The sequence below is a fragment of the Poecilia latipinna genome, unplaced genomic scaffold (genome assembly GCF_001443285.1).
Source record: "Poecilia latipinna isolate Pla-1442-1.1 unplaced genomic scaffold, P_latipinna-1.0 Scaffold1155, whole genome shotgun sequence".
In the NCBI taxonomy this organism is placed as follows: Eukaryota; Metazoa; Chordata; class Actinopteri; order Cyprinodontiformes; family Poeciliidae; genus Poecilia; species Poecilia latipinna.
Window position 1 is genome coordinate 54,621 of NW_015113771.1, and position 26,662 is coordinate 81,282.

The 26,662-nt window shown below is 38.4% G+C and overlaps 1 protein-coding gene across 1 annotated transcript in view; it reads right to left on the reverse strand.

The window, feature by feature from the left end:
- Window positions 1-7,005: 7,005 nt before the first annotated feature.
- syde2 (synapse defective 1, Rho GTPase, homolog 2 (C. elegans)) overlaps window positions 7,006-26,662 on the reverse strand; it is a 63,909-nt gene continuing 44,252 nt past the window's right edge. Inside the window, exons 5-8 of the mRNA XM_015053026.1 lie at window positions 24,675-24,801; window positions 17,556-17,737; window positions 15,761-15,992; window positions 7,006-10,674 (exon numbers count right to left, since the gene is read on the reverse strand). Coding sequence (XP_014908512.1) covers window positions 10,016-10,674; window positions 15,761-15,992; window positions 17,556-17,737; window positions 24,675-24,801 — 1,200 coding nt within the window. The 3' untranslated portion in view covers window positions 7,006-10,015. The remainder of the gene's footprint in view (window positions 10,675-15,760; window positions 15,993-17,555; window positions 17,738-24,674; window positions 24,802-26,662) is intronic.

The window sequence follows — 26,662 nt, forward strand, 5'->3', positions numbered from 1 at the left end:
TCTTCTGGGGGATGTTTGTCAAAATATATGTCGGCTTTAAGTCCATACTCCCAGAGGTATGAATAATTTTGAGCCTATTTGTATCAAGTACATCATCTCTAAACGACCAGAGAGGCAGGTGGTTTATCACAGCAGCTATGACTTTTCTCAAAGGTAAATTAAATTTGATCTACTTCTGTGATGTTGGACATTGCAGTGAGTCTTTCTTCTGTTTTCTGTTTCCATCAGTTTTTCTTCTTCTTCATGTTGATAAAAAAAAAAGCTGAGCAGCAAACCTTTAGTCCCAGAATGACAGCCGGTGTCCTGTCAGAAAAGAAACGGCAGAGAAGGCGTGGGGGGGGGAAGGGGTTGCAGGTCAAATACTGCATAATGTAGGGGCAGCTGTCTATTGGCAACTTTTCACACTGTGTTCACGATCGCTCAAAAGGAGAAGGAGAGCACAAGGGTTGACAGAATCAATGAACGACACAAGCTCAGCCTCTGGGGAAGCGGGGGTGGCAGAGAGGGAAACGGCTCTGCGGCGAGCCGGGCTCTGCTTCACTCTGCCCATGACTCATTCACGTGGACGGCCCTGTCACGGAGCGCACAGAGAGAGGAGGAGGGTGAAGAATGGGCTGATGTGAGGGCCCACAGAGACAGGCGTACATATGGCCCCTGAGGCTCCAACAAGGTCCCGGTGACAAAAGGGGCCTCTGCTCTCCAGTCGTCTCCTCTTCAAACCTCTCTGGGAAATCTGTTTCAGAGTGCCTCTCACTTTCTCTGTGGGCCAGCTCAGGAATGCGCCGCCTGCAATCCAACACTCACTGGCTAGTTATTGTTTTTATGGCTGATGCGCTGAATCTTATGTAACAGCCTGCGCCTTTTTTTCTTTTTTTTTTTTTTTCAGCAAAAACTTTTGTGCAGAGATGTGTAGAGAAGCTGTTGGGCTGGCCGCCTCTTTAATGTTCGGGACAATGGTCGGCAGCGCAGCAATAAACCCAACCTCTCCCACTGGCATGAGGGGGGCATTCATGATGTCAGATTTTCCTCAGTTGACTTCTTCATCTAAGTCCAAGAGATTTCCCAAACATAAAAAAGAGATCTGTAACTAAAGAGGCTGTCAATACAGAATGGATTGCCTGGGGTTCAATTTTTATCGCCGGTTCTTCAAAGTTTCCAAGCGAGATCCTGGGAAACAAAGCAAGCAGGTGCTGTGTAGGAGGAGCTGTAAATCTGGCTTGGCGAATTAAGCCATTGCCTTGGTATTGTTCTGGCTGGCCTCTTCGCAGCTCCTGCTGGGACGGGTGTTAGGTGGGGTGTTTTTTGTTTTTTCTTCTTTTTTTTTTGTGAAGGTCCACTTCCACAAATCTCCCAACATGGGGGCACCCTGCACATTCAACACATGCTCATCCAAGCTGGAGCCCAGCTGCACAGAGAGGGCAGAACAAGGGAGTTGATGCATTACAAAAACAAAAAAAAATCTTACAAATTGCTTACAGAACTGCTTGGTTGTGTTTCTCTTTTTAAACACGTACTAAGAGACATTCCTCTGAGCAAACCTTAGTTTCTACGACGATCTGCACTTATTTCATCAATCTGTTTCTGCTTGGAGCCTCTGTGAGGTAGGTGGTAGGTTTCATTATTTGACCCTTGACCTCATAAGAGATCAGGTGGCCAGGACACTGCTGTGGAATGTTACCCCCTTGACTCCTTTTCATTTTCTAACTTAAAGCTCTCAGCGGTTTGTAGTCCTCTCTTTGGTAACGTGTAACACTTCTAACAGTTCATTGTTTTTATACATCTCAGGATGTGCTCTTCAGCTCGTCTTGATAAATGGTTCTTCCTGTCAAGGTTTTCTGAAAGTTACAGCATACTGAGACTATTGTGGGAAAAATAATAATATAAACAAGAAGAATGAGGTCTCACAAAACTAGAGCAGAGGAACAGTGCCGAAGGTGTTTATTAGGAAATAGAGGAAACAATCTGAACAAACAGAAGCAGAAAGAGATGTTATTGTTCAGAAGTCTGCATACCCCTTTAAAACTCGCTTGTTTTTGTGCTGTAAACATAAGATTATAATCAATTATTTCAAAACCGTTTCCTTATACAATGTCATATTTATCCTGAGCAAATGTTCTCTAAGTCTAGAGGATTGCATATTTGCTTTGCAGTTCTCACAGCTAGAGTGAACATGTGCAAGACTTTGCAGTGTTTCGAATGTTATTCAGATATTTGGATCACAACAACACACAAATTTCTCTACTTTCAAAACTACTTTTAAAGCTTTATGACCAAAATTGGGGATGAGAAGCTCTCTCTTTTACAAAATATCTTGTTTAATGTGGAGTCCTGCATGCATTAAGGTGTTTTTGAAAGAATGCTATTGGTCCAAGTTTTTGTTTCTAAAAGATATAAATGTTTCAGTAAACTGTGAGTCATTCACATTCTACTTTTTCAACTATTTACATTTTTCTTTTCAAAATATCTACCTGCTCCAACAGAGGATGGAGTCGCTGGTGGCTACACAGCCAAAGTTTCTCCGTTGACAGCCGGAGAGTGCTCGGCTGACAGCAGGAAGGCAATATTATAAACTAAAATACCAGCTGGATCACTACACTTCCTCCACATAACTTTCCATCCTCTCTGCGCTTCATATCAGCTCAGTGTTGGAGCCCAGAGGAAGAACTTTGACTAACAGTGCGCCACCTGCAAGTTTATCAAACCAATCAGGCCCGAATCGTCTCATTAAATCTGAGCACAGCTGCTGTCAAGGCCTCTTTTCTGTCTCACCTTTCACATTCTTCTTTCCTATCAAGCAGAGCAAACCCTCCTGTCCTCCAGCTCAAAGGGAGAATGCTCTTTTCTGGAGGGGCGGGAGGGTGAGAGGTGATGAGCAGCTTACCTTTAGGAGGGATTAGCCTTATTAAAATGAAATGGTCTAGTCCTGAGTGACAGGTGACAGGTGAAGCGGGGAAGAGGCTGGTAGGACAGAGAGGGGCTACGTTATGTGAGGCTTTTGGCCCCTGAAGATCTGAGGCACCGCTCCCGTGTTCTCCTTCTCTCCATCCTCCACTTTCACTTCTCTTTTTTCTCGCTCTCTCTTCATCTCCCTTTCAATTTTTCATCTGCTCTGTTCTCTCATCATCGCTGGGGTTCAGAACAGCCGGATCTGTCAGCGCTGCGTCAAGAGATCTGCCCCCAGGGCCTCAGATGAGCTGCCAAGTACAGGGGCAGGACCGCGGGGGGAACAAAAGGCCCCCAAAAAACACACCAGAAATCCTGACTTTGGTACGTTGTGTTTAATAGCTCTACTATTGACGTGTACTGATGTAAGGAATGTGTACTCAGGGTCACAACGTCTAAGAAATGGATGAACGGGCAAAAACTGGTTTGTCTCTGTGATCTATACCAAGCCAGTTGTTTTAACTATTTTTTATTTGTATCTGTTTGAAACGCATAAAGGCAAGTGAAAAAGATCATTAATGTGTTTTTTCTGATATTAGATAGCAGTAGCTGTGTTTCCATGACAAATGTTTCCAAAAATGTGTTGATATTCTGCCAATGTAGAAAAACACAATTTTGTAATTTTTGTTTATTTTTTTGTAAATAAACACAGTTAAAATCACACGTGAATAAATTTGTTACATACTTACCACACCATCATCCCCTTATGACTTCCTGTCATCTTATTCATCTTTTCCACCAGCAGCAACATCCGCTTGTTGATCACTTGACTCATATGATGTGAGAAAGTGTTTCCATGGCAGTTTTGTGAACGACACAAATTTTGATACAGCAGAAAAACCTCCTCGTCCTGGCATAAATACTTTTTTTAAACCAGCCATGTTTCCATTAAGTACATTTATTTTCAGAATTCAATTTGCACAATCTTATGGTCAGTGGTGCAGAGAATGAGGAATGATGGAGAACAAACACAGGAGGAGAAAGGAAAGAAAGCTTTTCTAAAAAGCTACTGACAGGTTTGACCATTTTGTTCAATTTAAAACAGTGCTAATTTTTTTTGCTAATTCTGTAAAATAAACTGCATCTCTTCCACATGAAAGTAAGTGAGGTGTGTGAGTGGCAGAGTAGTCAATGTTTCCATTTTAACAGTCTCTCATAAATTCTATCATAAAATAAACATGACTGCAAAAAAAAATAAAATAAAATAAATATATATATATATATATATATATATATTTTATTTAAAAAAAATATATATATATATTTATTTTTTTTCCTGCTGAGTTGAACATATGGTCGAATTTAAGTTAGTTCTAATTCGCTTAAAAATAGTGGGCAGCCAGTAGCATTGGAAATATGTTACAATAAAATATTTCAGGAAAGCCACACTAATGTATCATATTTGCATTCCTCAGCCAAAGAAAGCCATTGTGTGAGGGATTCTGGGACACGCCGATTGGTCTGTGAGGGATGAGCAAGTTATCTAAGCTTTGTATTTCATTTCAAACCACCTTGTTTTCTCTGACCCTAACAAGGTTTTAGATTCCCTCAAGTCCAACAAGGTGTTTAATATCCTATCCTAGGGTGTGCTAAGTTTTCAGTACCAGTGAAATGAGAAATATTCTAGATTTGGTTCTTAGAAAAAAATACAGACATAACTCATACTTATCTTTCTGCATACCACCATCTTAACACATCACGGCAGGCTGTAGACTTTCTCCAGGCTGTTGGGTTATATAAAAACAAATGTTTTGTAGTAGCAATCCTGACCTCTGACCCCATCAGATGACAAATCCTTCTGATCTCCAAACTTGGAATAGGAACAAAGTTAACGTGGTTTTGATGTGAATTTACCTAAACTAGAAAGTCAACTTTAGCTAACACAAAATACAGAAGACGTCTGCATGCTAAAGTTCACTCAAAATTCAGCTGTATAAATAAAATAATAAAATTCTAAGATATCAGAGAAATCTGTCCTTGTATTATTATTATTATTATTATAAAGAAAACAGAGAGATTTTGTATAATCAAATTAGTTATTTTAAGTTACTTATTTTAGTTCCATCTCCATTAAACTGCAGATTTTGTTGCCATGGTTAACAGCCGAGAAAAAGGGAAAAAGAAGTCAAACAAAGACTGTGTGTTGTGCGGCTGGTCGGCTGACATGCAACCAGTATCCTGAATCAAAGGTCAACAGAGATTAGGGAGCGACGGAGGATGGAGAGAAGAAGAGAGAAGGTCTGTTCCTCATGTGGGTGGCTGTCCGGGATGTTTACCTAAGCCGGCTCATTTCTCTGCTCTCCCAAATTAGAAATGAAGGAAAGTTCAGCTCACTACGTCAGAAGCTCTGATATCAAGTGGGCGACCCTGACTGTCCAAACACTCTGTGTTATTAAGTCTGCCTTTGTTTTCACTCTTGCTTTCGTAAGGAAACCTTCGCAAGTCAAATTTAAACAAAGTATATTTAGAAACAGGAATTGTTTGCAGCCAACTCTCTTCCACGTGTTTAAAGATTTTACGAATAAATATTTCAGCTGGATTAGATCCATCTCCAAAGAGCCAAAATTAACTTTGAAACTGACAAAAACATTTTCCTTCGTGTGAAAGATTATATACACTCGGAGACCGCTGGTGGAATTTTTGGCTCTGTCTTCACATAAATTCCAGGCAGGATGTGCTTCTGGAGAATGGACATGTGGGAATTTAAACAGGGCTGTGCAGTGCAGACAGATATGTGTACATTCTGTATCCTAAAACTTTCTCATACCTGCTCAGAGCTGTGATAAAAAACATGAGAGGAACCCTCTGAAGTGACATCAAACACGGCTGAAAACCATTTAGTGCTGAAAGGCGTCTGGCTGCTTTGACTTCTCATGCTATTTAGCAGAGATTTGTATCGACTCAACCTGAACCATGACAGCAACCAAGTTCTTTGCATTCATTTTACATTTATTTTTTATTATTTCCTACAATAGTGGAAATGATTGCAGGAAACTAGATACAATGAATTAATTTAGCTTGCGAGTTAAAAAAGCAGCTGCATCTTGGGAATGTCCCTGAAGCCAGGAGTCATTCTGGGAGATTCCCACAGACCAACATGGGCAATTCCCCAATGAATCTATCCACTGAGGTTTGGGTGCAACAACTCTGCAGTTCTGCAAATAATCTAAAAAAGAAAATAACATCTTTAAGACGAATGTATGACATAGAAAGAGATGCGTTTGTGTCTTTGTTTAAAACGCTTTTCTTATGAATGAGTTCAAGGCTTGACATAAACGTAGGAAAAGGATTACCGCTCTGGTTTTTGTGCTTCTACTCTGTGGTTTTCACCCAGAACCACCGAAACTTGCTTTGTATGGAGCTGAGGCAGTAAAACCTCACCATTCAGTCCTTATACTGGTTTAGTTTTACATTGGAAATTTTTATCCCTTTGAGTAATTCAATAGAAAATGGAAACTTATAGATAACAGATTCATTATGGGTAAGCTGGTATATTTAAAACATTCATTTTTATTAAGGCTTACAGCTAAAGAAATCCTAATATTCAGCATCCATGTTCTCTTATGGTTTTATGGCCTAAACAATCATTTTGAGGTCAGAGTGAAGGTTCCACACTCGGTGAGGATTTGGTCAACTGCCATCAACATTTTTGTCCAAGTTTAAACTTTAAATTTTAGAGGACTTCATGCTTCCCTCTGATGCCAAACATACATAAAAGATGAGAGTTACCAGCAATGCAGATAAGGACGTCGGTCTCCATAGCAACCGCCTGTCATTATCCACAGGTGTTTGTTTTTTGGTTTTCAAAACAAATGGAAGTAACAGAAAACATAAAAAAGAAATATACTGCACTAAAACAAATGCTAATTATCAAGGCAAACCTGAAAATTATTTTGCAATGCATGTTTTCCAATTAACCAAACCTCTGATTTGATACATTTTAGTACTATAAATCTTTTTATTTTCACCCAAATTTAGGTTTAAATTTGACATAAAAGTTGCATTTTGAGGAAAACAAATACAAACTAAACAGATAGTTTGAAAACATGCAGCAACCAAACATGAATGTAAAATAATATCTTTATTATGACCATGTTTTTCGGGTTCAATACAAAGCGCCTATCGGTTCAGTTTAGAGATGCGTTCAGTGTGGCACTTTCTCATCTAAAGGACAAAGAGGATGAGACTGAAAAGAATGATTATATCGAAAATGTGATGCAACAAAATGAAGCAAATGTTATTTGTAATAACAAATATAACAACAATGTGCTGTAACCATGCTGAATGTAATAAACCTTACCGTTAGATCTCATATCATCACTAAAATGTTTCTTGGATTTAAGGTACGGTCTGCATATTTAATAAATGGATGAAATTAACTAATCTTCCTCCATGAGTTTTATGAATACTACTCAGCATTTTTTTCCTGTTCTCTTTGCAGGCAGATAGTTTAAAAACAACTTTGCTGAGGATATTTCATCAGACTCCCTCAGCAGTTCACTGATAAATGAAACTAAAAGAAATCCACTGAAAAACATACTTTTAAATTTGAGTTTGCCGCTTCTTAGAGAAAAATTCAGTTTGTTTGCATTTGTCCTAAACATTAAGGTCCATGACTACAGGGTTTTAAATAATACATTACAGACTGTCACAATAAGCAGATTTAAATTCTGTAACACAAAACTTCTTTAAAAAAAAATCTGGAAAATGCCTGTGACTCTAAATATTGTTCGGTGAAACAGACAATTATTTATGATAAGGCAGATGAACAAAGTCACACTTAAAAAATAGAAACAACAACTTATCTGTTTTTTAAACAATTCATAAGATTTAGCTAAATTTTAGCCCCATCTCACTTGCTTTCTCCAGATGGGTCAAGGCTACAACTGATCTTATACTTAAGTTACTTTTTTTTAGTTCAAGCTTCTTTCAAATTATAAAAATGACCTTAAAATTCAAATAAATTTATAAGAAGGCCCAGAAGATATCATGTGGTAATAATGTAGTCACTTTTTGACTATGGTACCATATTTATAAAAAAAAATCTTGTGCATCTTAATCAATCTCCGCCTCTACATCCTTTAGAAGAAAACACAATCCCATCATCAGTTTATCTAAGTAACAAGTGGTCAAACAAATAAGCATACATTATAAAATAGTCTTATTTTACACATAAATATGAAATACAATGGCAGATCAGACAGAGCCTTGCTTATGTTGGTAAAGCTTTTGACCATGCAACGTTCAGTACCATAAAAAACACACCAAAAGTCATGAACACATCTCAGTCCACCAGACACAGATTAGCTCAAATATATACACAACATAATAACAACACCAATAGCATTTTATCATATATTTTACAGCTAGTGTTGTATCATTAGTCCAGCACATTAAGATGTGTACAGGTAGCTCAAAGGGAGATTTACACGACTGCCGTCAACACTACAAGGTCATCAGAAGTTTTTTTTAAATACGCCATTGAAATATAGGATGTAAAAATAATATACTCCAAATACATTTATATAATTATATACATATCCATATAGGTTAAATACTGATCACTCTGAATCCCTGGATTGATGAAAATCTCCTTTGTTGCTTTAGGCAGCAAGGTAACAGATGCTAACTGGATGAGGCCTTCTAAATATCGCTACAGAAAACTAATGTTGACATCATTTGTTTCATTATTTAGCTTATGGTCTTCTGTTGTTTGTTTTAAAAAAGCATAAAGAAAAAGCTTTTTTTTCACCCAAAGTTGGGCTAGCTAGCTTGGATTTTCATGCTAAGCTAAAAAAAAACAAAAAACTAATTTCTCTATTACTGCAACTTATATTTATTTACCAAATGAAAACATTTTCTGCTGCTGTAGATGAGAAGACAGACATCTAGATTGTTTGAGCCTACTTTAGTGAAGCACAAAGATGACTAAAGAGAAAATGTATTTTTGTTTCACAAAGCTAAGCTAGTTGGCTGTAACTTTTATGCTAAATTAAAATAAGTTTAGCTACTAAGTTGAGCTAAATGTGTCAAAATTCCCATCTAATAAGAAATCAAATAAGTAAATTTAGCATTTGGTTACTTTTATGACCTCCAGCATGAGATGTTTATCAAAGTACCTTGCAAGCGCAACAAAAATTCATGTTTATTTATTTTTTTTATCTTTAAGAGGAGTTTTCCGCTGGCCCATTTTCTCACTTTATTCAAATCACAGTCAGTTATTCTAACTCTAAAAAGCACGATAATCTACTCAGCTACCTGCCTAATAAGTGCATTAATGTTGTATAATATTCTTGTACCTCGACAGAAAAGCTCTCCGTTGCCTTAAAAAGGAAATCCACTTTAATAAAAGAAAATGACATGTTTCTCCTAAAAACTTGGCTTGTTTTAATCAGCACTCAAATCAAAAACAGGCAGTAACAGGTAGCAGCTCTGAAACAGATGTGAATTCATTTTTTTTTTTTTTGTTAGATTATTTCTCAGGTCAAAAAAAATATCTGCTTCAATCATTAAAACCAAAACTTTTTGGATATTGAAATTAAGACCAGTCTGTAGTCCGTTGCCAAAATTGTAGAACGGACGATTAAAATATCCAAAGATGTTATTTTGTTTGTACAATCAAGCTGTCAGGAGATAACGTATTTTCTTTCAGGGTGGATTTTCCTCCTGACGCACCACCTTCACACAATTAAGGCACCTTTTAAAACCCTGAGGGGTCAATGGGTTCTTCTAATAAGAAGAAAAGCAACAATAACAACATGGAACACGGAACAGGAAAGAATGCAAACCAAAACAAACCACATGATGTAAGACACATGAAAAACCAAAACAAAATAAAACAAAAAAAAAATGATGGAATGTCTGTGGGTAAGGTAGAAATTCTAGAAGTGCCCCGTTTCATTTCTTCTCCTCTCACCTTGTAACTTATTACAGCAGCACCACAAGCCACAGGATTCCTGCGGAAACACTGTGGGTGTTTGCGAAGCACCTTGATCAGTACAGTAGGTCCTCCTCAAACCACGTCTGTGTTTATGGGTCTACAAATGGATATGCGTGTGTGCCTGCGTAGTAGTCAGTATCCGACGTTGAGCTTGTTCTTGTTTAGTTCTCGTTCCAGGTTTCCTATTAGGGTGTCGATGCTCTCCTGCAGGTCTCTCAGATTGACCCTGTTGCTCAGAACGGGACTGATGTCCTGGATCTTCATGTACGCCTGGTAAGTGTGCTCTTTAGGCAGGATGTGGTTAAACACTTTCTCCTCCGCCTCCTCCTCTTCAAAAGCCAGCGTGCTGTTTGAACTGTCGCTCTCGCTTTCTTTCTCCTCCTCCTCTTCTTCCCCATTATCATCCTTTTTCACAAACTCCTCTCTTTGAGGTTCTTCCTCCACACGGAGATCAGATGCAGGACTTGTGGCCCTCTCCTGGTCATCTTCCTCTGCTGCGTCCTTCTCGTGGGCTTCCTCGGCTGCCTCTGTGTCTTCAGACGGCACATCGTCGTAGTCTGCTTCTTCTTTACTGGGAGGAAGCAGCAGTTCAGAGGGGAAGTAGCTTTCACCACAGCCGCTCCAGTCGCCAGCATATCTGTTGCTGGGACTGTCCAGACGTCCCGGTTTGGGCCGCAGGACACCGGCCATCTCTGCTTCGCTGAGGTTTAAAAACTGGGGGCGCTCTTTCCTGCGTCTCAGAGGAGGGGCTGCAGGGAACCGAAGAGACGATTGGTCATTTGGGTCCACAACTACAGGGAGAGATTAAAAAAAACAAAAAACAGAATAAATTAATCAGACTACCATAGAATAAATAAAAAATCATAAAAGTTAGCAAGGCAGATTTGTTTAAAGACCCAAAAGTTAAGTAACTAACGGTGCATCCAGGTAGTTTTTTTTTTCATTAATTAAATTTAAAAAAAGTAAAACTTATATAAGTTTGCGATATTTCAAGCTTTTATTTCTGTTAATTTGCATGAATTTGGCTCAACTAGTGAAAATCCAAAATTCAGTTTTTCAGAAAATGTTAATATTACATGAGAAAATTCAAAAAAATAATTTTTTAAATGCAGAAATATGTTCTCGCCACCTTCCTAATGTAATGGCCCAAGTCATTTTCTTCCCAAAATCATCTTTTTGGTAAAAAAAAATAAAAAAAAAATAATAATAATTACTTATAATAATGAGGTATGTTCATGGTTATTGACTGAACATGTAGTTTAGTAGAAAACTACTAAATATTTCGGTAATAAGAATTTTAGGTTGCTTTTATGCAATATTCAAATTTTCTGAAAAAACATAATTTCAGTTTTTATTAAGTGTAAAACATTAACCAAACTAAAAACTTGAATCAAAAATACTTTATGGAGTTAGGATTGAATTGAATTACAGAAACAAAGCAGCTTTTTAATCCTATTACAATCTACACAGATGCCGCTGTAAAAATTGCAGTTATTCAGATATGCATTGTATAAAACCCAAACTAATGAAGTGGTTAAATTAGGATTTTGCAGAATATCTTATTTTACATTGATTGATAATGTTCCTGATCGAAACCAATAATTACAAATCACAAGCAAATAAAAGCCAAAGGTTTGAAAAGAGAAAGTTTTAGCTTCTGTAGGCTCAGCTGCACATAAAGTGACTTGCTTTGTTGCTTCCCTTTTATTTCAATACAAAGAAGGTAAAAGTACTCCAGCTTGGGCTGCTCCATGCAAAGAAGAGATTTCTTTCCAGAAAGACAGAAATAATTTTTTTTTGTAACTTTGAAGATAAAAATCATGTATTATGTGATTTTGGATGATCTGAGCACCAATAAAATCCTCCAGAGCAAAAGAAATAAATTCTCATTTTATGGAGGAACTGCTTGCTGCTATTTAAAGGCGTCCAAGCAGTAATTTTATCAAATGAAGGAACATGCCAACTCGGGCGCATGCTAAAGTCACGCCCCACGCTTTGTGATTTTGTTGCCAGCCTGTTGCTGACTGAATAAAATGTAAAAGTTAACCAAAGTGATGCCCCATGGAAAAAAAAAAAAAATCACGTGACTGCCCCATGAAAAGGAAGAGTGAGTGACCACAGAGTCAGCGCAGTCTGGTTACCTGTCTGTCTTTATCTCTATGTACCATTTCTTACTGCATTGGAAAAGAATAAAACACAGTTTTGGCGTTAAGAGTCACGTTCTGTACTTAGAAAAGAAAGTCGCAAAGAGATCACAAATTCTGCTTGTTTTTTGAAACGTTTGTTTTTTTCCAGTGTTCCCAGAACAGAAATGTTGAGTTATGAAAGACGTCAGCTTTTTTTCTGTCATCTCAACGGCTTCTACATTTACGTATATGTTCATACCCAACAGCAGACCCGAGGCTACAGACATTATCCTCCCTATTCAGAGACAGTGTTGTTCAGTTTCAGACACGATTCACTAATGCCATGAATTAAATCATTAAAAGAAGGAACTGGAAAACTTCAGTTTTACTTTAGTTAATTTCTGTTAACTGTTTCTAGAAGCCTGAAACATTTTGAGTCATTATAAGAAACTGTGAGAATATCTTGCTTTCTTAAAATCACATGTGAAGTTTGTGATATAAGGTTGAAATAATCTGAAAAAGTCTGCACATTCCTTCACAATCTGGCAGATTATACAGTTTAAATGTCAAATTAAAGGTGGCAAAAGTTCTGAAATGATTTCTCTTTTATTTCACAAAAGCCCAGGAGAGGCCTGTAGACTTTTTATTAAAATGCAGAATGGATTACTTTTGAGTACTTCTGAGTAACTGAACCCATAATTATTTGGCTGGTAGGAGGAAAACTGAGTGTGCATGCATAGTGCCAAGGAGCTCAGGCAATGAGACGACATGGGGAAATCAGCTCAGTCGATCTGGATAGGGACGTTAGCAGCAGTTCATTTTGAGCACTTCCTGTCCATTTCATACCGTAAAGCTTCACACCTAAACCATTTTATCTCTGAGCTTTTACTGAATAAAAAATGTCACCTGGGTGCAACTTTACTTCATTCATCATCTTAGGAAGTTATTCACAATTAAACTACGAGTTCTTTATAGTGACTCTTGCTTCCAAAAACTTCTATTGTTTTTGCTTCTTTTCCATATTTTCTGATATTTCAAACACTTTTCACGATGAAATTGGACGGATTTACAAAACAAATTGCATTTTTCAGATATTTGCAAAAAGATGTTCACAATTCAATAATATTCTCTTATTTTACTTTTTGGAACTAAATGTGTGCAAAAAAATCTTATATTTAAGTTTAAATACTTAATCTAGTAACCCTTTTATGCATGGATTATGATCCTTCGTGTCAGGATTTTTTCCGTTTTTTTGTACCTTTTTCTTAAGGCATAAAAAAAATTGTAAACACTTTTTCTTTTTTTTTTTCTTTTTTTTTTAGGTAATCAATTGTAATTTTCTCCAAATACAAAGTTGTTATTTGTAAAATACATCAGTAGTATTGTTCTTTAGGGGTTATCTGATGTCACAATATTCTTTTTACCTGCAAGAGTCGTCTACAGTAGAAGGAGGGACCGGGTCGGTCGGCATGCTTTTTTGTCTGTCGGCCATATTGGATTTAACAAAAATAATTTCTTGCATTTGCAGCTGATGGCCAGTAGTTGATAGAGTATTTTATGATGCATTAATGTCCACTTCAGTGGTCTGTGTGCATTTATAACATAAAAATTCACAAAAAGCACAAGAAAATGGCTTTTAGACAGTTGTCCGCTGTAGTGACCACTATGCATGAAAGGGTTAATAAAGACAGTCCAGTAAGTGGTGACTAGATGTTGATTGTCCCAGATCATGCTAAAGCTCAACCAGAGTTCTTCTGTAAACAAATACACTCAGACGCTTCCCTCATGCTGTTCCTTCATCACAGACACATGCCCTTTCTCTCTCGCAGTTAGAAAACACGCCCAACATATAGCTGTCCGTCAGCTTTGCCCGCTCTCTCACGCTTTCTGTAAATGCCTCCAGTGTTTTCCCACCAGCAGCCGTCGGATGCCATCGCCTTTGCCCCCATGCGCATGTTGCTCAACGAGGCTTTGAATCGCGTTTGGTATGTGTGTGTAAGAGGCGTGAAGTGGTGGCTGAAAATATCTCATAATGATTGTGAAATGTTAGGGTGAAGCTCCGGGGGCTGAAGGGTAAGGTTAAGTCTGGAATGCCTTTAATTACAGTCCAGGCGTCTTCCAGTCCGTGCTGGGGAAGAGGATGGAATGGAGGTGAGGGTGTAAACAAAGGCCTGAACCTGGAATGAAAGCTTCTTGTAGAAGTTATTACAGACGGCAGCCAGAAAAGACCAGAAACTCTTCTCAGGAATTGCTTCAGTCTAAAACTTAAAAACCAGCTCACTTTATTTCTATCCATATCTAAGGGCCTAAAAAGAAAGAAAGACATTTTTTCTGAAATGTATATAATTCACCCTGTGCTTCAGTTATTACATCTCACACAGGCTTCCTTTCTGGATATGTTTTTATATGTTGAAGCTCTTGTTATTTAAGAATCAATATTCTATTTTAGAAAGATAAGGAATCTTAAAATCAAGTTCTGACAGCAAAAAAATCGCTTTTATGGTCATGTTCTAAGTTGGGGCAAGATTTTGATCCACATCTGTGTCAGTTGTGAGCAGGACAACAGCAGAAAATGTCTGAATTTATAATGTTTGTGTTTTGAAACTCTTTTCATCTCGAGCAGCCATTCAATTCTGCAATAACTTAAAGAACACCTTTAAATCCTTGGGTAGGGTGCCGGACTGTTGGATCTCCATCATCCCTGATCTGCTACTCTATTGATTTAATGTTCCTCACTGGATAAATCAACATAGAAATATTTTCTTAATGCATTCAATTTCAAACTGGAGACTTTAACGCCCCGTTTCTTTTGAGTAAACATTGTAATTTCATTGCCATTTTTTCACCCTTTAATTTTTTTTTTACGTATTTTTTTTTATCTCTCCCATGAAACTCAACACAGCTACCAATAGCTTCTTCTAAAATAGCTTCTTATGCATTTAAAACAAAGTTAGTTAAGAGCAGGATTCAGAGGATGCAGCTACATTTAGCAGGCTCAAGCAGAAATAGATGAATGCCTAAAACTTTACAAATAAAGCTTCTGTAAAACAATCTAACAGAGGTTTGTAGCAAGACTGTAGTTTTAAAATTTGACATGATTTTGTTTTATTCAAGAACGCAACCAATATTATTGCATTACTTTCAATATGGGAATGGTTGAAACATATTCCTTGAATGTAAAAATCTAAAAAAATGCAGTTTTTTCATACAGGGATGACATAAATGTTTACTAAATGTCAAAAGAAATGGAGTAAACTTGCATTTAGCACAAACCTTTCCTTAATTGCAACATTTATCATCCCTGATCTTAAGTGCTTTCTGGAATAATCTTTGGGTTCCTTCATACTTCACAGCAGACAGCTGCAGCTAGCAGGAACAGCTGTGGCGGCTGACAGATGGGCCGCACAGAGGAAAGCTAGGACTCTGCTGGAGGACTGATCTGTCATAGAACGGCGAGGATACGCCTCATAAATTGGGTTTACTCTGGGCTTGCTGGCTTGGCTCTGATTGGCTCAGCCACCACGATAAAGCACATGTGGGGAGTTGCTTCCCAGAAAAACCAAAGATGGCGGTCGGTGGCTATCAGCCACACTCATGCCAGCCTGGAACCTCAGTGATCAAAGCAGCCCAGTTCATTTTTAGAGCTGAGCCACAAAGCTGGTAACAATTTGTAAACTACTCCATAAAAAGGAGCAGCACGACTTGAATGCAAGTGAATCAAAAAAGCAAAATAGAAGGTTGTCGGGCTCACCTGGCCAGAGCTGCAGCAGGTAGTGCAGGACTTCAATGTGCTTTTTGAAGTGCAGGGCGCTAGCGAGCTCCTCTGAGTCGATGAAGACGCGGTTGGTGTGGCACGACGCCTCCTGACGCTGGCTGAGCAGCACTGGGCCAAAACACACCGCCAGGTTCTGACATGTCATCTTGTTCATTTCCTGGTAGGACGCCACGCGCTTCAAATGGTCCAGAAGCTTCCGCAAAGTCATCTAATGCAGACACACACATACGCATGGACAAATTAGACATGTCATTATGCTGATTAGTAGGTGCAGTATTACCACTGTCAGCAGCAGAGGAGTATCAGAGTGAAGCCTCTTCTTCATCAAGCTAATCTGTTGCAGGAGCAGGAAACAGATGATCTACTCGGTGTTCCCCTCTTATTAAGATGCCACATTTTCAAGGTAAGACATGAGATCAAATCAGGGTTTCCCCCAGCGTGTTGTAAGCCTGGCGGGTTTTATTTGAGCCCCACCAGGCTAAGCATTGTTTGTTTATTTAACCTTAATAATCTCAATTTATTTGTGTCCTTTACAGAAAGGACAGGATACAGGTACAAAGGTCAAAGCAGTCAAAATAATCATAAGTGGAGTAAAAAATGAGGAGACAGTGACATTACAAAATCAAACATTTTATTATCAATTAATGAAAGATGGAAACTGATCAGGAAGATTGCCAAAAGTCTGACAGCAGAACCTCTTACTTTTTAATTTCTCCTTTTACAAACCAGTTCAGTTTTTATCACTTTAAGGAAGAAAAACTTTTAAATTGTTTATTTACATGTGATGGAAATCTTCTGTATTTCCTATAATGTTTGGACTGAGAAGTTTGCTTGGATGACAGAAGTCTTTTCTTTGAAAAAACTAAGAATTTTGCAGAAGGCTGAAGCCCAGCGCTCTACCTGTCAGTCGTAGGTAAGGCACTTCCCCTGCCTTCCCTGCTGTTGGTGGTTAAATGGGCAAATGCCTGATTGTAGGGTGAGACACTTTTCAGTCCTTGGGATGATAAGGTGCTATACAAACACAGGTTGTTTACCATGTACCGTTACTTTCCCACATAATGGAACTGGGTTTTTGTTGTTATCAACAGTTTGAAAGACACACTAAAGTTTTAAAATGGGCTTGCCAGAGTCCAAAAACCAAAGGAACCAAAGAAATCAAGATGTGGGATGCTAACAACCTCCTATGCTAGAAAACAGAAAGCTAAAATTTAATTATAAGATATTAAAGGATAAGTTTAACCATGTGCACATCTATTTATTCATGCACAATACTTTTATTTTTTAGCAACGGTAATAAAGCTACTCATTGTTTTACTATTGACATTTTTAGTTTTTATCATTTTAGTATCATTTTAATTTTTATTCCAAGTAGGTCAACTGACTGAGTTGTAAATCTATAATTTGCACCAAAGCATTTAACATTTTACTATATATAAATCTTTATAGGTTGGTTTTATTGGTACCATAACAGTAATTATGTTTCCTCGCAGCTGAGACATTAAACTGGTTTGTTAGGTGCATTGTCAGTAATAAACTTTAGACTTTCCTCCAAGAATGACATGTACAGCCCTGCAAACCACTTAGCACTGCTACTATCACTACTCTGAAAACACACGTAATGTCGTAACAGTAGCAATCTTGGGCATTGCTGTCATTCCACAGCCGCCAGCAGCTTAGCCACAGTGACCTCTCTCATAGCTTCCCTTGTAAATGTATCTTCAGCCATGAAACTGTAAGACACAGCACAGTGACGGCCGTATTTTTAACTTACCCTCTCCACCTCCGGTAGGATTTCCAGCAGGCTCACGGTGTACTCAGAGTCTGCCGGATCGTTCTCGCACCCCGCAGCGGCCATCTTGAGGGGCCTGGTGGCCATGGTCTCCAGCACCGCCTCATACAGCTGCTTGGTGATTAAAGGGTAGGGAAGTTCACGCAGGTAGTCCTTTAGTACTCCTGCCGAGGGGAACAGAAAGATGACTGAGCATGAGGAAATATGACTCATAGTTCAATCTGAACAGATGATTTTCAGGTTTTCAGACATTTGTGTTTAACTACGATGAAAAAGAAAGTTTTTGTTTTGTTTAAAGGACTAAACTTAGTAAACATTTCTGATTAGTTGCTAGGATCCATAATGTTTGGAGTGCCACAGAGATCTGTTCTAGAACCCCTCTTTTAAACTCATAGGAATTATATGATTTATCAGACATATTGGCTTCTCTTCATCTGTGCTGGAGATTAAATATATATCCATATTCTCTATCCCAAGTAGCTTATGTTTTAATGTAGCTATATCTAAATTTCTCATATTTTTAAAATGAAAATGTAAAATACTATTCTTTTTATCTATACTAGAAAAATCCTGATAATATGGCTCCACTCTACAAGCACCTCTGGTAGTTTGGGAAGACTACAATCCTCCCAAACCTGGAATATTTATATTTATATTCATAAAGTAAAATGTATAAATTTATTGGGATCATTATAAAACTTCATGACTATCAGAATGGTTTAATACCTCTCTAAAACAATTTATTTACCTTGTTCTTACAGAATGAAATGTGCGGGGAGCTAGGAAGCCGTCTTTCATTCACATCTTTCTGTAAAATAGGAAATGAATATCTACCAAATGAGGCTCCATTATTTCTGCTAGCGATCCTATGATGTCTGGCAGGCGGCCTGGTTGTGCAGGGTGTGATGCACTGGCTCTAAGTGTGCTGGGAGACTGGGGAGGGTCTGGTTTAACACCTGTGACTTTGGACTCCTGTAGCTCAGACAAAAGCCTCAGAACAACATGAAACCGACGCTGTCTGTCTCCACTAAGCTCCTGGCATGTCTTTTCTTCAAAGGCAAAAGGGGAGAATTAAAAAAAATAAAAAAGGTTTCTGGCAGCCTGACAGGTCTTTGAGAGCGAATGTCTGCTCTCATTTTCCTCTACATGAAGCTGGATCGGTTTTCAGGGAAGGCTAGCGGCTGTGTAATTAGCATTATTGGTTCTGCCTGTAAGTAGCTCTAATCTTCAGAAAGATACAGCCACCTCCAAGAATGCTAACATTTTGTGAAACGTATTTTTAAATTAATGCGACTACTCTCTTGAATTCAAACTTTTAATTTACAAAAAATATTCTGTTATAATGCCAATAAATATTTATTTCCACTGATTATTGCAAAGGATTTAAATACCTTCTGAAATGCTATTCTTTAATAAAAAGCAAATAAAATGTATATTTTATTTAATAACTTATAACTTGAATGGAGATTATTTTATATCTAAATTTACCAGGAATATGAATAATAATGGGTTGCATGAACATAATTTGGTGTACAAGAACGCAGTGGTTAAGAATTTAAATTAGGAGTTTAAAGGTTAGAAAATAAAGCTTTTAAAAAGCCCTTTAACTTAAACAGTACTAAAGAGTTAAACAATATAGGAAAGGCACAACAATTTAAAATAATTACTTGTAAAGTAATTATTTAATTACTTGGCATTGGTGACAGAATTGTACACAACAAGAGTATCACAGAGGTTTGCATTGGGAAGACAATGTTAAGTAAAATCATTATATAATTTGCGGACTATATAGAGTAAGCGCTATCATTTCACTAATTTGTAATAAGCAACAAAGAAAAATCTCAGCTCATGAAAAAAAACTAATATTGCATGTTTGTGGGCTTTAGGTTGAAAAATCACTTCATGCTTGATCCACCCTGAAAACCACCATCAGGCTGGACCCCTGTCAATGAACCCTTCCCTCACTGAATCTTACTGACAAGTTTTGAACATTTTGAACACAGAAATATCGAAAAGACAAATAAAACTTCTGTTCAAACAGCTGTCAGCCTTTCCAGAGGCTTGTTGAACAAACAGTCCCAACTTGTCTGTGCTGAATAAAACCAGATCGCAGTGGGATCAATGTAGATGTGACAACCGCTATCACTTCCTAGAAATTCCCAAAGCAGCAACACAATCGCTTCACATAACCAACGCTGATTACTGAGCTGGATTTAGGATCTTCGTCTTCATCACTCCGGTCCACCTGGAGTGATTAGCATCCTTTTCTTGTGCCTTCTATTTCTAGCAGTACAGTCTGAAGCGAATCCACGGCCATCCTCTTAGGCACACCTTAATGTGCTAAGTTTTTAATCCGTGTAAGCCACTGCTTTTCTTTTTAAAAGAACCTGAGGCTTAGAGCATTTTACGGCTATTTTTGACTGCCGTGTTGGTCCATCGTCTGACAGTTTCTTTAGAATTAAAAAGCTCAAATCTTCAACTAAAGCATTGGTTTTAGGTGATAAGAAATAAAAAGTTTCTATCTTACTTTTTAAGATGCATTCAATGAATGCTGAATGCATCTTCAGTATTGCAAACTGGAAACAGAAATAGCAGATTCACTATAAAATGACTTCGAGCTGTCTGTTTTAATAGTTTAAGCATTAAAAATATCTTAATATTCATTAATACCCGCAGCACATCGGCACTACAGATGCTAGCATCCACAGTTCTCGTTTTCTCTGCTCTGTGGGACGCAGCCAATTGGCATCAAGGTGCTGATTGCACTAATCTGTAAACTCTTTTTACCAGCATCTTTGTATTCACAATCATCAAAATTGAAATGTTAATGTTTATACGTCTTACTGTATAACTTGTGGAGCTGTGGATATACTATTTAAGCAGTGCAAATGTTTTTAGTTTTTGGTCTTGTAAGTTGATCTGGACCAGACAACTTTTCAGGGCCGTTCAAAACTGCTTACACTGTTTACAAACACCAGACATAAAAAAAACACACCTAACAATAATGTATTTCTGAAACATCTGCTAAAAATCAACCTGTACCCAAACAAAGCAGATATCATATCAGCCCTGGTATCACAGGTAAACAAGCACAATATCAGCTGTAAAGCAGCTGGGCCAGGTTTTAACGGCGCTCCTGCAAACAGACTGGAATCTTCATTAAATATCACCTCCTGTGCCCTGTGAACCAGCACATTTAATAACCTGACTCACTTCCATTCATGCTTCGTGTCGTTGCCTTAGTCATATGTGATATGAATGAGCAACATTTGATAACATCAATAAAAGCTACATTCATTCCCCTAAATGACTCCCAGCGCTAGTTGATTTCCAAACCAGATAACCGATGAACAAACATCGTCCCGGTTCTCCACTGACAGCGCTGATGGAAAACTCAGTCAGAAAATAATAATCAGACTGATTCATCATAGGAAAAAAAAAAACTGGAAGCAAAAATAATTCCATCTGTTTTCATCCATCCAACTCATTAAACTGAACTTTTTTTCATTGCTTAGGGAAGTAGGCAAACCAGATCTAATGAGAATTACCACAAAGCTTGTTTTTCTTCCATTCAAATGGAAACTCCTGCATGGCAGATCCTCTGACCTTCCCTCCGCTCCGAGACAGACTCAACAACAAGCAGCTGGACTGTTTCACGTAAAAGCTGCGTAGCAAACCTAAACAACCTGACTATTTCCTCGCTTTGCATAACATCTTTGAAGCCATTTCATACACGTCCCAGTTTCTGCAATGCTGAAAAAAATAAATAAATAAAAAAATTCCCTGGAAGAGTGTGTACGTGTGTGTGTGTGCACAGGTACTCGGGTAAGATGAGGAGAAAACAACCATTCAGGTAAATCATTATCCTGACGTGTGTTTACTTTAGTGTCTTAGACGCTGCAGGAGCCTGAACACGCACACACACATGCACGCACTCACACACACACTTACAACACCTTGATGAGGAACACATGAGGTCAGTCAGGGGCTCACTGGTGAACAGGTGTGTTTACTCTGCAGGTGCTTCACCGTCCTTCTCAGCCAAGTTGACAAACACCCACTGGCTGTGTTCGCTCTTATAATCAAGCAGTCGGCGTTTGGCACTATTAATACACTCCATATGTGTATATACACACATTACGACAGGAACTAGGGATGTACGATCCACCTTCTTCACTTCTGATACGATACTGATATCTGAGGTTCAGCCGATACCGATCCGATATAGAAAAACTGCTGGATTGACTTAAAACGTTTCTTTTTTTAAACATAGATATCCACTGCATTACAAATTTATTTGATATCTCTGCACCAGTACAGCACACTTAAATACACCAATAGCTTCTCAAACTTGGTCAACATGTAAAAAAACAACTTTAACAATATAAAAAAAATAGAAAAGAAACAGAAACTGACTAAAGCAACAGGTCAAACATGTAAAAATCAACTTCAACAAACGTTCTTTCAAATGGTTCAAAAAGTATTATTTTTTAATTCTAAATATAATATAAAATAAATAACAAAGCATGATGTCCTTCAGAGCACAAAACATAGAATTAGACTGAATAGATCTGCCCTCATGGACCAGGCACATTGTCTCCAATAATCAATTTATTTAGATTTTTAAATATACAGATATTAATGTTGGATTGGCGCATATCTTCTAGTTACAAGACATATCTCTGCGATCAAGACAATTCTTTAAAACTCTTACATGCTTAACTTTTCCACAACCCCAAATGTGCCACCAAACACTACAAGGCACACAATGCATTGGGGCATGGCTCTACCTTTGACCTCTTGTTCAAACAAAGCAGAGGGTCACTCCTCCTGTCAGTGCTGCAGTCAGCGCCCCGTCCGGAAAACAAATGTGGATTTGTTCTCCATCCTAACCGCCCCACTGCTGTGCACACCCCCACAGTACTTGGGGGTGGGTTGAGGTGTGTGCCGCTGCCTCCACCAATCACACGGAGAATCTTTACATAGTGGTTAGCTCAAAATTTCCACAGAACTATTTCTGTAACTCTGGAACAGCTGCACTCCTGTTCTATGAGGTGATTTATTATAAATATATCCTGAATTAGTTCTTAATTTCTGACTTGCAGTTTAGGAAACAAATCAACGGCCAGAGAGCCGGCCTGCCTGCCGCTCTCTGTAAAACGCTCTCCTGCTCCCCTGGCCTGCCCAGAGTTCAGCTAATCCCCCATGCGTGAGCCAAATACCATCTGTGTTTGTTCGGCAACAAAGGGGGCACTTGTTAATGACTTTCCATGTCTTCACTGGAGTACTGCCGATGGTGGGGGGCAAAGCGGAGAAGGAGGATGAGGAAATGGCAAATCAGTCAAAACTCAGATCCAGAACTGTGCAGGAACGGTGCCATGATGGGAATCCATCAGCTGGTTTCTGGGTTCAGGGTTTATAACAACAAATTGTCCCAATTAATGTCCATTTCACATGCATTCACTGAGGATTTTATTCAAATACAACAATTTGACACTCTTGTCACCTGCACTCCAGAACAAATCAAGAAAAAAATCTTGTTCGTATTATCTTCTGTAATGTATAAAATAAATGTGTAAATGTGGTATTTTTTTTACTATTAAATAATTACAGAATTATTATTATTATTATACATTTTTTATACAGTACTTCATTAAATAGAGAAAGATGCTTTTCCACGAATGCACAAAACTCTGCAAAAATGTTGTTGACATAACAACAAACAAAAAAACAACAAAATGAACAAAAATAACTATTTCCCATGCCAACCTGTTGTAGATACTCCTTTTTTATCTTTATATTGATGCTAGTATTGGAATATGAAACAAAGGATTTGATCTGAAACAGTGTAGGTCCATGCTCTGAGCATGTTTTGCAAGCTTTGAGTTGAACTCTGACCCCTAGGATAATCCCTTTCACTGCCAGTGCTTTTAAATTAGCCGTGTGACGCGCCACTCCTCCGAGCTCGTCCACACGCTGCTCACTTGACGGCCTGGAGATTAGTTTTATAAACCTTAATTAGAACGTAGTAAAATTAGACAAATTTCAAACAAACCTGAAATTTAAAAGACCAAAATAATGAATGTAGTAGAAGAAATATAACAAAGCAAGATTAAAACTCTTTGATCATGGCATCATGTATCAAACCAGCACATCTCTTCAGTTCTATCAGCCACAGCAACTCGCTTGGCAGAGCAAATTTAGTCAGCAAGCAAAAACCAACAATCCTGGATGGTGCAGGGCCTTTTTTTCCAGCCCGTTCAACTGTTAACTGTGTTCTTTGCTCTGCCTTGCAACTGCATGTGGATCAAAGCAGGCATGATGGAACGACGCCTAAGCGAGGCCTCTTTCTAAAACCAACAGCAGCTTCTACAATGCCTACTGGTTTCCATGGCCTTCCTCCACAGGAAAAGAAAGTCATGACTCAAGTCTTTTTCTACAACTTTTTCTGCTCCCTGAGCTGATGAACTCAGAGCTGTTCTTCAATTCACTTACTCTGTTTTATTTTAAAGTAAAAAAACAAAACAAAACAGAAACAAAGAATAAAAGTGATATTGTTGATTATGCTTTACTTCAGGCCAAACTGTATGACAACAGAAATCCTCTCAGTCATGGCAACCAGGGAGGGGACAGTCCATTACAAGTCCAAACCCACAAACTTGGTGGAGAAAGAATGACCTGAATGTAGAGCCGGGTTTGATCTGTGTGTGTGTGTGTGTGTGTGTGTTTGTGTTTTTGTGCTTCCCTTCAGGCATCGATCTATATGTCGACTGCTGGAATGCTTTTTTTACCAACACCATGCACTCACACACACTGCTAGAAGTGCACGTGTGAGGCGGTCACACCAGCTCAGACAGAACGTTTACCGATTGAGATCAATACTAAACCCAGACTCCAACACACGAAGGTCTCATTAGTTTCGTCTGTAGATTCACTGGAACCACGTTTATCAATCACTGCTCATTTCACCTCAGTGGCTTCAAGTCATTAGGTCACATTGTTCTAGTTACAGTTACACTGCGCTAAAATGTGATTGATATTCCAAAGATTCCCTGATTAGACGGGTCCAGTTGTGTTTTCCGCCCCAGCTGATCACGCTACCTGTGATAACGTTGATGTCAGGGAACATGCTTTCGCACAGCTCCGCGCCTTGGCTGTCTCTCTCGAACGCCTCACGCAGCTCCTTCTTTACGGCTGCGGAGCCACACAGGCGATAGAGACCCACCACCTGGAATCACAAACACACAGAAACATGTTAGTCAAATATGTAATTCATAGCATTTCAGACACTTTTACAGCCTCGTTTATCAGCTTTAATCACTCTGACTTTGATAAGCTAAAGTTTACAACAATGTTTTTAGAAATAAATACAAACTGATTTATCACTATTACCTCTTACTGTTTTGTGTTTGAAATGATGGAGTTATTGTCCAAAATGGGCGTTTAAGAATAAAATGTACCATAAGTTACAAGTCCAAACAGATAAACAGATCTCGACTGACACATTTTACTTCAAACTGGAGGCACACCAATGTTTTGTTGATGTACTTTAAGGCCACACCTCAAGTATGCTGATTTCCTGAGCACCATGATGGGAACTCAAAGGTAAATATCTGGTTCAAACTCGTGAAGGGTGGTGGGGACATCATGATGACAGATGGTGGGTTAATTACTTTGCATACTGCCACTGCAATATTTCACACTGTTATTACTATTGTGGCCTTTTTTAATTTCGTACTTTTGGTCTTCAACACCCTTAGGCTAACAATTAGCTTTAGACTCTGTAGGTAACTAATCTGTATTCATACAAAATTCAAACAAGATGCTACAAGAGGAATGAACTGGAGATTAGTGATTAGTTTCTTGTGACCTTTTAACAAAGTCAGAAATACCAATCACCTACTTTGATGCTGATAAACATTTCTGACAGTCAATAGAAGCTATTCGTTGCAGCTGTCAAAGACTTGAGCTTAAACATTTGCGTCAAATTGCGCTGTATTCTTTGTCTCATCTCTACTTCTTATGCTGTGTATTTACTATTCTGCTGCCTAGTTTTATAATAAAAATATTTCTAGAAATGTGCATTTGATGGGATTATCACTACAGAGAGTTAAGAGCTCTATGCTCAGACCTTAAGTTGCAAAACTACCAAACACATTGTCACAAACATTGTTCGCCTAAAAATCTATTTTTATCTCATGTAATTTTCAAGATATAAAAATAACAAAGACAATGTCACACACATTGTTCATCTAAAAATGTAATCTAATGTAGCATTTCTTATCACTAATAAGAAGCAAGCTTTTTAAATTATCACTATGTAAGTTATGTACCAAGATAATAATTATGCACAGAACCTTAGAGGCACAAAACATTTTGTTCCAATAAATGATTTTGTAACGGCAGAGGTTATGGGATTCTTTCCTGATGTCAGTGACAGCTGTCAAGACGTTTCACTCTTAAAGGACAGTTTCAGAATAAATGTTAATGCTAAACAGCAGCAAACACAGCAGCATCACATTTGAAAGTGGCAGAGTGGGTAAAGTGACAAGGTAATGTGAGTTACACAGTAACAACCCTCTAAAGTGAGTATTAACTTACACTGGGCCCCATGAGCTGAAACAAGCAGTTTGAATTTCCATCTCATCACACGACAGTTCGCTAAAAACCTAAATGCGAGACTTTCTGATAGAAAATGGACAAAGATGAAAAGGCTCTCAGTCTGATAAAAGTGCCACATCTTTTTGACTGATCTCCTGTAAGGACCAAGGTGATAGCAGAGCATTACAAATGAAAGCTATGAACCATTTTTGTTTCTTTACCTAAGCCTCCAGACTGTGACCTAAAGGGACTGGAGACATCTGATAGCTGAAACTTGGCACCGCTGCTCTCCTTGTTATGCTGGGATTAGGTCTGGCTGCAGACATACCATAATTTCTCCTACATGTGTCTGTCTGGTATGTGGCATAGCAGGCCAACTGGTGTGGTTGCCCCAGTAACGTGTTAAGTCAGTGGGCTGTGAATGGCGGGTCGAGACTGGTTGTGCACATGCAAACACACACACACCAACACACACCAACACACCCACA